Source organism: Centruroides sculpturatus, unplaced genomic scaffold (genome assembly GCF_000671375.1).
Source record: "Centruroides sculpturatus isolate CEXI.00-Female unplaced genomic scaffold, Cexi_2.0 scaffold102, whole genome shotgun sequence".
Classification (NCBI taxonomy): Eukaryota; Metazoa; Arthropoda; class Arachnida; order Scorpiones; family Buthidae; genus Centruroides; species Centruroides sculpturatus.
The window spans coordinates 357,117-372,475 of NW_019384295.1; the positions used below are offsets into that span (position 1 = coordinate 357,117).

At 27.2% G+C, this 15,359-nt stretch overlaps 1 protein-coding gene across 1 annotated transcript in view; it reads left to right on the forward strand.

Annotated features, from left to right (window-relative positions):
* LOC111620726 overlaps positions 1 to 15,359 on the forward strand; it is a 50,383-nt gene that overhangs the window by 19,676 nt on the left and 15,348 nt on the right. The window contains exon 2 of the mRNA XM_023362750.1: positions 10,076 to 10,282. Coding sequence (XP_023218518.1) covers positions 10,076 to 10,282 — 207 coding nt within the window. The remainder of the gene's footprint in view (positions 1 to 10,075; positions 10,283 to 15,359) is intronic.

Below are 15,359 nucleotides of genomic sequence, written 5' to 3' on the forward strand. Positions count from 1 at the left end.
TTTTTTTTTAAGCTTTTAAAATTCCATTTAATAAATTATAAATACGTATTAAATGAATAATTTGATAGTTAAATTGGAGCGAAAAATATATATATATAGACCTATATATAATAAAAGTCCGTCCCGAAGATTAAAAAGTAGAAAAGAAATGGAAGCTATCAATGGAATTGCGATCGATCTGAGTTTATAGTTCGTAGTGGCGATCGATTGTGTATGACTCAATCCCCATCATCCGGGCTCTTCACGTCGTTACAGTGGTGTACTGTTGGGTGGTTTAATTCTAAGGGTATCTTGCACTATAACGTAAAGTCGAGCATGTGCTGCTACCGATAACGATTCAACATGCACGGACAAGTGAGTAAAAATGTTTATTTATATCCGAATTTAATTATTTTCCTTCGTATATCCGCCATAGTCTATCATAAGACGGGGTTCTTGCCCTCTGGACAGTACGCGTTGATCGATACGCTTCATCAAAGATACGATTATATGACTTTACTCATTATTTAAGAAAAAAATAAGAGAAAAGGGCGAGAATTAACCGTTGCATCTTGTATAATATTCAAATAATCGAACGAAATTTAACTCGCGATTTCCTCAAATATTGATTTTTTCCTGGCAAAACAACAATGCCGATGCAGTAAGTATGCCAACTGAATCAATTTGCTTGGCAATTTTTCTTACGTAGGTTATAAATATTGATTTTATTTTAACGTACGTCATTTTATTTGCTTTAAAATAAATAAATAAAAATAAAAAAAGCTGCATTGAAAGGTAAAGATGCCACTTTATATGCCACACACACACACACACAAAAAAAAATCTCATTTTTATTTTAACAACAGTTATTGTCCTTTCCTTAATACATTGTCGAATTTTCCAACAAATAAAAGGTATGTTACATTCTAGTATGAGGAAGGAGGAAAAAAAAAATCTTAGTTTATGTCACTGTTTCTTTTGTTAGTTGTTGCTTTGTTCATCTTTGAGTTTGTTTGAAATCATCATATTACAACCTGTCGTCCGTAAAAAAAAGAGATGAAACTACTTTCTCCATATAGTCCACGAGGAGTGGACAGAATATAAACTTGTCTGTTATAACATCGTAAAGAGAATTCCATGGCTATAAAGTTAGAGAGAAAGAGACACATTGCCATTGCAAAAGTTAAAATTTGGCATTACGGATAAACATTTTTCCGTCTGGTAACTAAAAGAAAGAAAGGAAAAAAATATTCGAATTCTCATCTACTATTGTCTTATCTATATAAAAAATAGGTTGAATATAAGAAAAAATATAACAAAATTCTGTTCTAGTATCATTGTGTCCAACATAAGTGGATAGAAATGTCACCATATTTGACACATCGTCTTAAGATTCTTTACCCATCCAAAATAAGAAAAACTTGATCTATGCTCATACTTCGAGAAGAAAAAATACACATTATTTCATCTGACAGAACTGTGTTATTTTATCTTTCTTTTAAAAAAAGAAGGAAGAAAGAAAGAAAAAAAAGAGGAGGAAGAGAGGGGGAAAAAAACCCTCACTCACTAGGATATTCACGAAACTAAACAGTAATGATGCTTTGCTTGGTTGAATGTGGAATCAAATCATATTGTTAAAAACTTAAGAATGATTTACCATTTTATATAAATAAGATTGTTACATATCAACCTTAAAGTTTATATAAATAAAACAATAATAATCGATTTAAAAGTAGTTTTTTTCCTATGTCGATTTTATTCTGCTCTACGAGTTTTAGCAATGAAGTAAATATTTCAGTGTTTTTGATTAAAAAAATTTTTTATAACATTTTGCTTTTTGTGTCTTATCACAGGAAATATTCACGTATAAAAATTCGATACACGTCATTCTATAACATATTAAATCGAATTTAATACATTTGTCATCATGAATTATATTTAGAAACTTATATAATTAAATATATAAACTTTAAATTCAAAAGAAATAATTAAACTTATTTATAAATAAGTTTTTAGAATTTTTTCAAATTGATTTTCTTAAATTAGAAATGAATTTAAATTGTTTTAAATAAATAAAATTATTTATAAATCAAGAAAATATTCTCCTTTAAGAGTGTTTAGTCTGGTGTTATAAGAGACTATCACTTTCAATGAATCCAAGTGCTATAATGAATTTCTTAATAATTAATTATAATGAATAGAAACATTATTACTATACTACAGCAGAATTGTTGATTGAGATAATTTATAAGTGCAACGGTACTTACCATTAATTAATTAACTGCAGAACATTTTCTTTAGTAGATAGTATGCGATTCGAGACTAGATCAGGAAGCAAACTACATTGACAATTGTATCAGTTGCAAATATAATAGTTTCGTTTGTTATCTACCAAAGAGGGTCTGTTAATGACTAATGCAATATTTAACCATTGTTATGCTATCTTCGTTACAGGAGTAAATAATGAATTGTTAATTGAATAAAAGTCATTGTTTCTAGAAATTTAAGTTGTTTCAGTAATTATTATCGTATGATTAATCAATTTGATTAATTTACTAGTGTCTTATTTTATTTTTAGATTTTTAAATTTTCCCTAACTCAAACAGAAGTTATCTTTTAAACTAGTATATATATATTAAAGAAACTTCTATTTTAATTTGTGATTCTGTATCCAGAATATGATAAAATTTTACTGAAGAAGTTAATAAATAAAAAAAATTTAATAACATTCTAACTTAACGTTTATGATTGTTGATACAGTTTTCATTGAAAGTTTTCAACAATATGTTTAAAAAAAATCAAAGACGAAGCTGAGTATATATCATCAAAAGACATTATACAATAGAGGTGATGTATTCTAAGAAAACACAATAAGAAATTTCCCTATCGACATTATAATTGCAAACATTCAAAGTTTGCTTGAAAGAATTCACTCTAGCAATTACTGTGTTCTAGTTATAAAGTAACTATTGCCGTATTCGGTAGAGTAATTTTATTGCCAAGTTTTACGATGTCTCTTCCTACACTTTAAATATTAATTCTTACTGTACCCCCTATCTAAAGCCAACTTTTCTATAGTATAAAGTAGAAAAAAAGGAACATTATTTCAATGTAAATCAGGATCGAAACTATAGACAATCCAAATAAAAACTAATCAATGCCAAAGAATAAAACAAAAAAAAAAAAAGAATCACGAACAACAAAAGAATATCGTCTTTGACAAAAATCGATGAATGGATAGATCTTTATATACCCAAGTACGAAACTTACAAGAAAACCCATAAAAATGCCTTAGAGAATAAAAACATACGGATCTTCAAATCTTAAATGCCATCCTTCCTTCTAATACTTTTCCTCCTCCTCCTCCTCCTTTTCCTCCTCCTCCTCCTCCTCATCATCTTTTTTTAATATTTTATTTATTCTTATAGTATACTTTAATAATTTCATACTTATAATACTTTATTTTCTTTCCTAACAATCGGCGATTTCACTGAATATTTCTGAAAGGAAATATGTATATCTTATACAAGTAAATAGTACGATTTAAATTTTTATAAGTATTATAAAGTCGCCTATATAAAAATATATTGACTATTTCATGATAGATTGCTTCCATCTGTCGTAACTTTTAGTTGTATTCACACACACACACACACAAAAAAAAATCTCATTTTTATTTTAACAACAGTTATTGTCCTTTCCTTAATACATTGTCGAATTTTCCAACAAATAAAAGGTATGTTACATTCTAGTATGAGGAAGGAGGAAAAAAAAAATCTTAGTTTATGTCACTGTTTCTTTTGTTAGTTGTTGCTTTGTTCATCTTTGAGTTTGTTTGAAATCATCATATTACAACCTGTCGTCCGTAAAAAAAAGAGATGAAACTACTTTCTCCATATAGTCCACGAGGAGTGGACAGAATATAAACTTGTCTGTTATAACATCGTAAAGAGAATTCCATGGCTATAAAGTTAGAGAGAAAGAGACACATTGCCATTGCAAAAGTTAAAATTTGGCATTACGGATAAACATTTTTCTGTCTGGTAACTAAAAGAAAGAAAGGAAAAAAATATTCGAATTCTCATCTACTATTGTCTTATCTATATAAAAAATAGGTTGAATATAAGAAAAAATATAACAAAATTCTGTTCTAGTATCATTGTGTCCAACATAAGTGGATAGAAATGTCACCATATTTGACACATCGTCTTAAGATTCTTTACCCATCCAAAATAAGAAAAACTTGATCTATGCTCATACTTCGAGAAGAAAAAATACACATTATTTCATCTGACAGAACTGTGTTATTTTATCTTTCTTTTAAAAAAAGAAGGAAGAAAGAAAGAAAAAAAAGAGGAGGAAGAGAGGGGGAAAAAAACCCTCACTCACTAGGATATTCACGAAACTAAACAGTAATGATGCTTTGCTTGGTTGAATGTGGAATCAAATCATATTGTTAAAAACTTAAGAATGATTTACCATTTTATATAAATAAGATTGTTACATATCAACCTTAAAGTTTATATAAATAAAACAATAATAATCGATTTAAAAGTAGTTTTTTTCCTATGTCGATTTTATTCTGCTCTACGAGTTTTAGCAATGAAGTAAATATTTCAGTGTTTTTGATTAAAAAAATTTTTTATAACATTTTGCTTTTTGTGTCTTATCACAGGAAATATTCACGTATAAAAATTCGATACACGTCATTCTATAACATATTAAATCGAATTTAATACATTTGTCATCATGAATTATATTTAGAAACTTATATAATTAAATATATAAACTTTAAATTCAAAAGAAATAATTAAACTTATTTATAAATAAGTTNGCATTTTATTTATTTGCTTTATATATATATATATATTTTTTTTTCCTCTTAAATTTACTTGATCTTTTTTACTTAAAAAGACTACTTACAAAGGATACAGTGGAGCGTACAATCGATTTTTTTTCCCTTTAAGATTTGTTTCTTCTCTACATAAAAAAAATATATATATATATTTATAAGACTATTTTTAAACTGTACACTTTAAAAATTTTTCTCATTTTATTGGTAAATCAATAAATGTATAAAAATTGCATAATGAAAGTGCATTTAGAGATCTATTTATAAATTATTTTTATCCCAGTTATTACAAAACATATAGTAAGGTTCATTGTACTAAATGGCTTGTGAAAATTGCTCTTTCCAGCTGTATTCCATTAGCAGAAATATTTTTATAGGTTTTATTACATTCTTTACAAGCAAATATACATATATATCCATGCTATAAACTGGGAATTATGGATTATTTATCATAAATTCGCTATTTTTTTAGAACCATTTAACAATATTCCCGTACACAAAATAAGAAAATGTAATTATTCTCTATATAACTAGATACAATTCTAGATTTGAAAAAAAATGCCTTATACAAGATTCATACAGTTATGGAAAACAATAAATCATCCAAAGAAAAATTAAAGATATCGAATTCTCTTTGAAACTTTACCCTATCATTAGTAACCATTTTTCATTTCTCATGGTTATTATGTGATTATTCTATTAACTCCACACGAAATTATCTTCAGCTAATCAACATGATAATGATAGAAACTGGTATATGACTTTATATTCTGGCAGGTGAAACAAGTTACGACAGTTTTAAAAATAATCTATATTGTTAAAAAGACGATAGAAGTAACAGTTTATATTTTGGCTCAATTTACTTATAAATCCTGCGAACTCCGCCCAATCTTCAGTAATAATCAGACTAATACATATAGTAGAAATACGATAAGTTTAGGGAAAAAAATATGGAGAAAAAGGGGAAAAAATTCTTACAATATTTCACTGAGTAATTCTGAGATTCTCGTCTTACAACTCGATCAAGCTTTAGGAAAAGGGAAAAGTGGGAAAGTATATATAAGGATAAGGAGTAGAAAAATGTTTAAATTCGAAACTAATTTGAGAAATTCGAACTTTTAAATATCTTAAAACTTTTAAAATGATTTTAAATGACGCAATTGTAATACTCTAGTTAATGATTTATTTAGAGAATGAAAATAGTAATTAAGAATTTAAAAGATTTCTAAAAGCTTTTCTCCGATTGTTTACAATTAGTTAACTTAACATATATAAAGCTTGTTAATAAGGTTTTGTATCTTCTATAATATATTTTAATTAAAAAGTTATCTAAAGTCAATCTCTCGAGTAATAAACCTTTGATTATTTTTCCTTCCAATTCTAATACTTCTTAGTATAAATTTATTTTCTATTCAATTCTGTTAGATTTTAGTGTATATGTATTCATACATAAACAGTATATGGCGATTTCCTTATTTCTCTTCTGCATATTTTATTGAAATAAGAGGTGAACAAGCTACTTCAGAAATCAATGATTTTTATCGCAATAAAGAGTAGAGGAATCGAAAAATTTACGATAATAATAAGTATTTTATAGGTTGATATTATAACTCTAAATGCACATTTTCCTCTTGAAATAAATCACAATATTCAAAAAGTATAGAAAAGGCGCACTTTCAAATCTTCTAGATATTTGCTTACTTCGTTGTTCACGATTGAATCCAGAAGCGGTACGACTTGATCAATATCGGTATTGGTAGAGTGAAACGAATTTTTATCTTATTCTCCTATAATAGAAAGAAATTTAAGGCCATATTCTTCCTCCAACGATTAGTGACTAGATAAAGAACTCCTCTTCCAGACTAGCATCCCTTTTCTTGAGTACTTTGATAATAAGAAACCTAGAGGAAAAAAAGTTTTATTTTTATCCTGAATTGAAATATATAAAAGAAGTAATGGTAGAAATTGTAAAGAAAAATTGAAAATAAGGTTTTTTTATTCTTTTTTCTTTACAATTTTAATTTATTTTGCTTATTGATTTCTTAAATTTTGTTCGTTTTCACAGAGAAATGTGATGTATTGTCTATGGATGTACTTGTAAAAATAAATCTTTCAACTCCTAACCATTTGGGCTCTGCGCTTATTATTATTATTATTATTACACGCGAAAATAAAATAATAACGAGTTAAAACATAATAAATTTCATTCGTAATTGAAGATTTTAATTGTATTTTTCCCCCCTATTATAAATAAATTTGAAGATTAAATTTTTGAAGAGGATATTTTTCAATTTTGTAGACTTTAGAACATTTATTACAAATCAATGAAAAATAGTTAAATGTAAAGAGACGAACGATATAGTTACGTTTAAGAGAGGAACGATTGAAGGATATAAGTGAACAGTTGAAATGCCATCTTCAACTATCGTCAGCAAGAGTGAATAGTTGCAAAGGTCATTCACCTCGTCAGCTTAAATACGTTATCAAAGAGCGGACAAAGTTCTTTGACTCAATCCAATCTTTATGCTTGATGAAGGATCTGCATCCTTCTTCAAGAAAAGGATGTTAGAAACGGATGAAAGAACACACTCCTGTGGGAATATTCAAAATGAAAAATTCATTCAACATAAGAAGAGTATGTGATAATTTTTTTTTTTTTTTTTTTTTACTTATTTATTTTTATTTTTATTTTTTTCTTTATTTTACTCCTCGGAAAAATTTTCATTTCGCGTAGAAACAAATGCCAAATGGATATTTGATTTTTATTTATTGTTACATTTTGCAAATTCGAAAGTGATGAAGATGTCAGTTGATTTTTGTCTCTAGAATTTTTCATGTATTATATATACATTTTTAATATTATTATTTATTCATTTTTACGTCGCTCCTAGTTCTTACTAAATGTATTTTTAATAACTTTTAGAAAATATTATTATTATTTTCTTTTTTTTTCAATTAATTAAAAAGCAATAATTAACGTTTAAATCGTTAGATTCTTTTCGCTAGACTTTACAAATTGTTAAATTATTACTTCTCGAATTTGTAGTAAATAAATTACTTTCGGTAATTATTGTAGATCTGAGTTACAGATAATTAATAGATTAATGTTTGGGTAGAAATTTAAGAAGTTAAATGCCTAGAAACTCGATTAAATTTCGTTAAAAATGAAGCAAAATATCAATTAAATTTACATCTAAAATATAAATTAAAGGTTTAAAAAGAACAATTTTTTTTTAAATTTTTATTTTAGTATATATTAAACAACTATAAACACGAAGCAAGACACGTAGAAAGTGACTTAAATTTCTTAAAAATGAAGCAAAATATCAGTTAAAGTTGTATATTAATCGAAAATTAAGAGGTAAAAATCGATAATTTATCCTGTTTTCATACATTAAATTCGAATTGTATGCATTAAATTGCTACACAAACACGAATTAATACATGGTTTAATATCAGAGCAGCACTCCAGCATCCGTGAGAAGTATTTACTGTAGCAAATATTACAAAATATATTATAACTTTATTAAATTTGTTATAATGAAATATATATATATATATATAAAGGTTTCAAATCATGATTATTTGCATATTTGTTGAAATTTGTATCTTTCCATTAAGTGGAAAAGTTTATTCAAGTAGAAAATTTATTACATTACCGAAAGATTTACATAATTATTGAAAATCTGCCAGTCAAAATTTTCATTTTCTTTAAAAAAAAATTAATAATAATAATAATTTTATTTAAATTTATATAATTAATTTTCAATGTGTTTATTGAATAAATAACAGTTTTTTTTTTCCTGAGAGTGTTTGTTAAATTTTATATTAAAAATAGTAATAATTGTATTTACATAAATTTAAGCGAAAGGTATGAAATTAGATTTAAAAATTTTAATTAAATATTTTATTTTTTCTTAAAAAAAGTTATAATTTTATTGTATTTTTTGGGGGGGATTAAATTAGATGATAATGTTAATTAAACAGTTCTTTCTTTTAACAACAGATGGCAGCATGCGATAGAGTTTTAGTGTTATCGATTGTCACTACTATCTTCTAGGGTCAGGTAGCTGTTCAGAAGTAAATATTGTATATAGAAATGTACAGATAAATCTGCTATTGTACTTATTAAATCTGTTTATTTAGCAACAACTTAACTAATTTTGTTATACTTATTTTGATTTTTATAAATTAAACAAGTTTATTAATCAATTTCAGTCACGTGTAGCTGTACTAATTTAAATTAATGAGTTCAAACTTTGTAAATAAACGATTTTCTGTTTAACGTTTATTGTAAATTACTTGTTTTTTTTTCTTCTTCTTTTTTCATTTCTTCATTTATGTAAATTACGTGAGCATTCTTCTGTGTGATTGTCTGTTTGTCTGTCCGATTTACAAGACATAAACAATCGTTTAAACTAGGTGAAAAAAATAAGTTAAATTTTTAATAAATAATTGATTATTTGTGTTGTTTTTTTTAAATCAAATTTAAGCTTTGTTTGGTTTGATATAAAATGTAAAAAATGTATAAAATTCTTGTTTATTTAGGTGAAGTAAGTGATGATTATCAAAAGTACAGAGTTTACAACACGGTAAATACAAGGAAAAAAGGGGAAAAAACAACACCATAAAGCTTAGATGATTGATAAAAATCACCAGACTAACATAAAAATTTCTCCATAACCCTAGCAGATGGTCAATATCGACCATAACAAAATTTTTAAAGCGATTTTAACATAACATACATCACATCAAAGACTTACTTCATCCTTTGATTACTTTTTTTTCCCCTCCCTTCTTCTGTCTTACGTGTTATAAAAACCATGCAAGAACTTACACTAGTTCTTGTGGCAAGTTACAGAGTGATAGACGACACCATTCCGGAAACATTACTTATAACGATTGGTTCATAAATCTAGCAAATTGTTGTCGTTGTTTCGGTGTCATTTCATTCTTCTAAGCAAGTCTTCTTGCCTGTGTTTATGAAATGGCCTCTTTAAACATCGTTGTCCCGCTGTGATAACGTCAAGTGCCTATGTAGTTATGTGTCTTTAGGTACTTCGTCACCATTGCTTGTCGACTACCTTATGTTAGTTACACTTAACTCGTGTAAGCGTAACTTTTACCAGTTATCACCTACATAATTTTAGATTTATCTTTTATATCATCGTTAAACGAAATATTATTATTATTATTATTATTATTCCTTTCTCCATACTCTTATTAACTTTTATTATATTTCAGGTATCGTGGATAAGAAGAAAGGATTTTCATGTTCTAACTGTTGGATTAGAGACTTATACGACAGATGCTAGGTTTCAAGCTATTCATATGGAAAGAACGAATGATTGGTCTCTACAAATAAGATATCCTCAATTAAATGATGCTGGTTTATACGAATGCCAAGTTGGTTCGGATCCAAAAATTAGCTTTTTTGTCAATCTCAACGTTGTAGGTAAGTTTAATATGTTTTTACACGTGTTTACAACTCATTTCTGAAAGCTCATTTCTCCCAAATTCATCTTCCTGAACACAAGTGCTGGGCTTCAATTTGAAAAAAATTGTAGACCTGTAAATTCCCACTGTCTATCCTTCCTTAATCTCATGAACAGATATGGAAATCTTAGGATTAGAAGGCTCTGATTAACTATATAGTAACTTTAGGTCTATACCGGAAATCACGTGATTTCAATTCAAAAATTCCCCCATACGGACTTACATAGATGACTGACATGACTCTGTTGTTATCAGGAAAAGTATGCTGTACAGGGGCGGAGCAAGACACTTGAGATGGAGAGCATATATTTTAAATTAAATAAATTAAAAATATGATTATAAATTGCTGCCCGGCATTGTAACGATTGCTCATTCTTTTCTATGTATTTTTTAAAATTTCTTACAAAGTATTGTAGCGGTTTTCTTTCCTTCCATCTTCATTCACAGTTCTTTTCCACACGTCACATTTTTTTATATCCTTTCTTCTTACATCATTCAGCTAAAAATAGACCAGTCTGACACGCAATAAAACATTTTAAAAAATTAAAAAATCAAAAATAAGTTAAATTAAACGTTAAAAAAATGATACACCGATACATAATTTTATCAGGAACATTAATATTCTTTCTCATATTTCAGAGGCAAAAGCATCGATACTAGGACCTCATCCACTTTATATCAAAACAGGAAGTTCTATTAACTTGACTTGTGTCATAACTCAAAGTCCAGTACCTCCAGTTTTCGTTTTTTGGTTTCATAACGAAAGAATGATCAATTATGATTCTTCGAGAGGAGAAATATCATTACAGAAAGCTGGAAACGATACAGTTGTCAGTAAATTATATATAAAGGATGCACAAGCAGACTACTCCGGAAATTACACCTGCGNTACTTTACTATATTCTTCCACTACATCCTTATAGTGAAACTATTATTTTATGTAATTATAATTATTATATAAACATTATAAACAAATTTCGTATTTATTTTCATACCTTCTGATTCACTCTAATTGGATCTTTTCTCCTTTTTATTATCCTTTTCCTCATCCCCTTTCTCTCTTCTGCTTACATACACGAGTAGGTTCTATCTATGAAAACAATAATTAATCTATAAAATATGAGTTAGTAATGTTAGTTTATGTATTAGAATGTCAAATCAAAGCAGGGACAGATTTACACATAAACTAAACGAGTTACAGTTTAGGACCTGCTAGAGAGATTAGGGTCTACGCTTTTAAATTTATTAATTTAGTTGTGGAAGAACCTCTTACACGTTGTAGTTTAGGTCTTCGTGCTAGAAAAATACAGATTTTTCTACTTAATTTTTGAGTTTCCTATTTAATTCTTGTATTTTCGAATCAGATCATCTCACGGTGATAACGAAGATGAAGAGAAAAAGTGAATAAAATGAATAAAATATAATCAACGGATATAATATTAATATTTATAAGTTATTATATGATTTAACCACGTTAATTTATATAATAAAGTTTAAATTTTTAGGGGAAAAATTTCCCCTATTTAGTTTTAATTTCTAGTTAGATTCTTCGGAAATGATTCATTTCCTACATTGATAGATATAATTTTTTTTGGCGACCTGGATGCTTTTTCTACCAATAATGTTATCACTGGATAGCTGTCAATAACACAGAAATATCATTAAAGGAAATGTCTCGGTACAGATGGCATCAGAAAAAAAAATCAATTTTTCCAACGAACTAACTGTTAGATAACAAGATACTATATTAATTTATAATCATACGATATATCTATCATTCATCCAACCATATTTTTTTTTCTATCCTTTATACCTTAAAAAATACTTTTTTAAAAAAGTTTTAAAATTTTATGCAATAAAATATGGGAAATAAAAAAGAAAAAAAAAATTATTTTCCTGTATGGGAAGGTTATGGTTTCCTTTCTGTTCGAAATTGAAGTTTTCTGTATCACTTTTTTTTGTTTCTAGTAACAGAAACGTCGATTGGTATCTTTACAGAGGAAAAAAAAGTTAGAAATTTTATTTGATTTTATATAAAAAAAAATTATTTTATTTATTATTTTTTTTCGAAAATTTCGAATATTTTTTTATTGTTATAAGTTTAAAATAACATAAATTTAACACAGTAAATTTTTATTTTAACTGTTGAAAACAATTTACGTCTACAGGTCTTTAAAACATAAACTATATTTATTATTATTATTTTTTTAAAATTAAATTTGAACTAATCTGTTAAATAAATAAAATACCAGGAGGTGTTTTTTGATGGTCGTGTTTACTTGATAGATGCAGTTGTTTAGCAACCTTAATAGTGTTGATTTTGANTATATATATATATTGCTACGTTTTTATAACAAAAATAATTGATTATACACACTTTGTTAGAAGAGCCATACTTCTACTTTCAAAATAAACATTTAACTTATTTAATTTTTTTACCATTTTCTATGATTAATTTCTTTAAATCTTTGTGAGCAAACAAGAAATACACTTGAGAGAGAGAGTAAAGAAAAATTGCTATATTTTTTCTTCTTAAAAAAAAAAAATAAGGGAAAAAATGACAATGGTCATTCTATAGCAACCTTTATTCTCAAAGGAGTTGTACGTCGCGCCGATAAAAGTTTGCTTGTACAAGTTATAAAAAAAAAACGTATAAAATTTTTTAAGGTTAGATAATTATATTCTATACTGTAAATATTACATAATTTAGAATATATAACGTTAAAAACGGGTTTTAAAAAAACGTAATTTAAGGGCAAAAATTTACGATCGTATTGCACTATGACATATTTTCTAAATCAGTGATATCGGACGTAACATATCACGTCAGCCCTGTAGAAAACAAACACATATATCTAATTTTATAGCGAGGCATTGCATATTTGCCTCAAAGATTAAAGATTTTCAACAGTAGAATGTAGAGCGAATGCAATTTTCCGAGAGGGCACACATCAGATTTATCATTTCGTTCGAAACACCTCCGCTTACATTAGAGAAACGATAAATTATTTTACGCTATTACCGAAACAAAACCGATAATAACGTTATATCGAGGGGGAAAAAAAGAAAGGTAAAGCTAATTTCATCCAGATGATCATTTATATGACATCCTACATATTTTAAAAGGTAGTAAGGAAGGAATCCAATCAAAGATACGGGTTTGCTACCGTACATAACTTTTTAGAAAGGATATAAAATGAGAACTGACATCCATTAGACTAGTCTGTAGATGGACTGAATGCTTCAGCTTCTTCCTAACACCCCAAGGATGGGATAAGGATGAAGTGAAGCGATTGTACTGACGGCTTACTGAGCCATAAGGGAGGGAATTTTGCCCCATGGGAGTTCTTGTCAACAGTTCAACAACAATCTTTTTCTCAAAGAATCGTCATCCGAAACGACGAGTTCGAATTCTCCTCTTCAAACTATTCTAACAAAAAAACTAATTTAAAAAAAATAGAAAAAAACGAGCAATTATTTATTGTGAAAGTGTTATAATAATTTATTTGTCACAATTTATTTATTTAATTTAAAATATATGCTCTTGATTTCAAATTAGTGTCTTGCCCCTGTACATCATACTTTTCCTGATAACAGCAGAGTCATGCTGATCATCTATGTAACTGTGTGTCTGGGGTGATTTTTTTTAATTGAAATCACGTGACTTCTGATTTCTACCGGTAGTTCGTATATAGTTAATCGAACCCTCCTTCCCCTAAGGTTTCCATATCTGGTCTCGACTTTCATCTATCTGCTACCGTTCTGGAGATAAAAGACATTTAACCACAGATAGTGGGAATTTATAGGTCTAAATTTTTTCAAATTTCAGCCCAATTATATAAAAAAAATACTTAAGAAAATGAATGTTTTGCGTGAACAAATTTTTACAAATATTCTCGCGTGTAGTTTGAAGTAGATGTCGAGTCGTGAGATATAGCGTTACTAATGCTAAAAAATTGTAATCTTTAAATTAATGATTATAATCTTGGGATTTGAACACAACGAAATAATATATGACAAATAACTATTCATTATTTTTATTTTTAGAATATTTGATTGACATCGTCACAATGCCGCCAGGCTGTAATTTCTAATCATATTTTTAATTTAATTTAAAATATATGCTCTCCACCTCAATTCGGTAGTGGCTTGCCCCTGTAAATCATACTTTCCTGCTAGCAATAGAATCATGGCAGTCATCTATCAAAATCGTTTTAGGGGAAAATTTTTGAATTACAATGACGTGAAGTTCTTCTATAGTTACTCTGGATCTCTTGCCCCTAAGATTTTTGAATCTGGTCCATACTTTCATATATCTAACACTATTCACGAGATTAAGAAAGGAATAACAGACAGGTGGACAACAGTGAGAATTTATAGGTCTACAATTTTTTTAAATTAACAATTATGTGTACAGTTTTATGTTTTTTAAACATATTTTTCCTATAAAAATGCATTCATTACTGTTATTTGTCATAGCAGTTAACATTATATTCGAATAGCTATTTTTTTAACGTTTTAAAATAAGATTTTATAAAATAAAAAAATATATTTTATCGTATATAAAATATGTATCTAAATAAAAATCGCCCCATATCTAGGGTGCCAGCAAGAGACCATTTCTACAGTACAGTACAATATATGCACAGCGTACAGAAGGGCCCCAAAATTTACTTTTTATGTAAAAAATAATGATAATTTGAAAGGGATATAAATGAAATTTTTTTTAAATAAACAAAATAAATTTGTTTTATTTGAATCATATATTTTTATAGTTTTCGAATAAAAATGAGTCCCTATATTTACGACGTTCCGAGCTCCACTTCACCACTTTCAGTCCCTATTTATAAGAGAATTTTACGTTTTTTTATGTATAAAATTAGAAATTTGTACCTTAAAACACTTAACCGATCTTTTACTATTATTTCATAAACAAAAATTAAAAATTAATACGAAAAAAACGTATAAAATAAGTTATCTTTTTATTTTATTACTAAACATTAATTCTAAAAGAAATATTAAATTTTTTTAA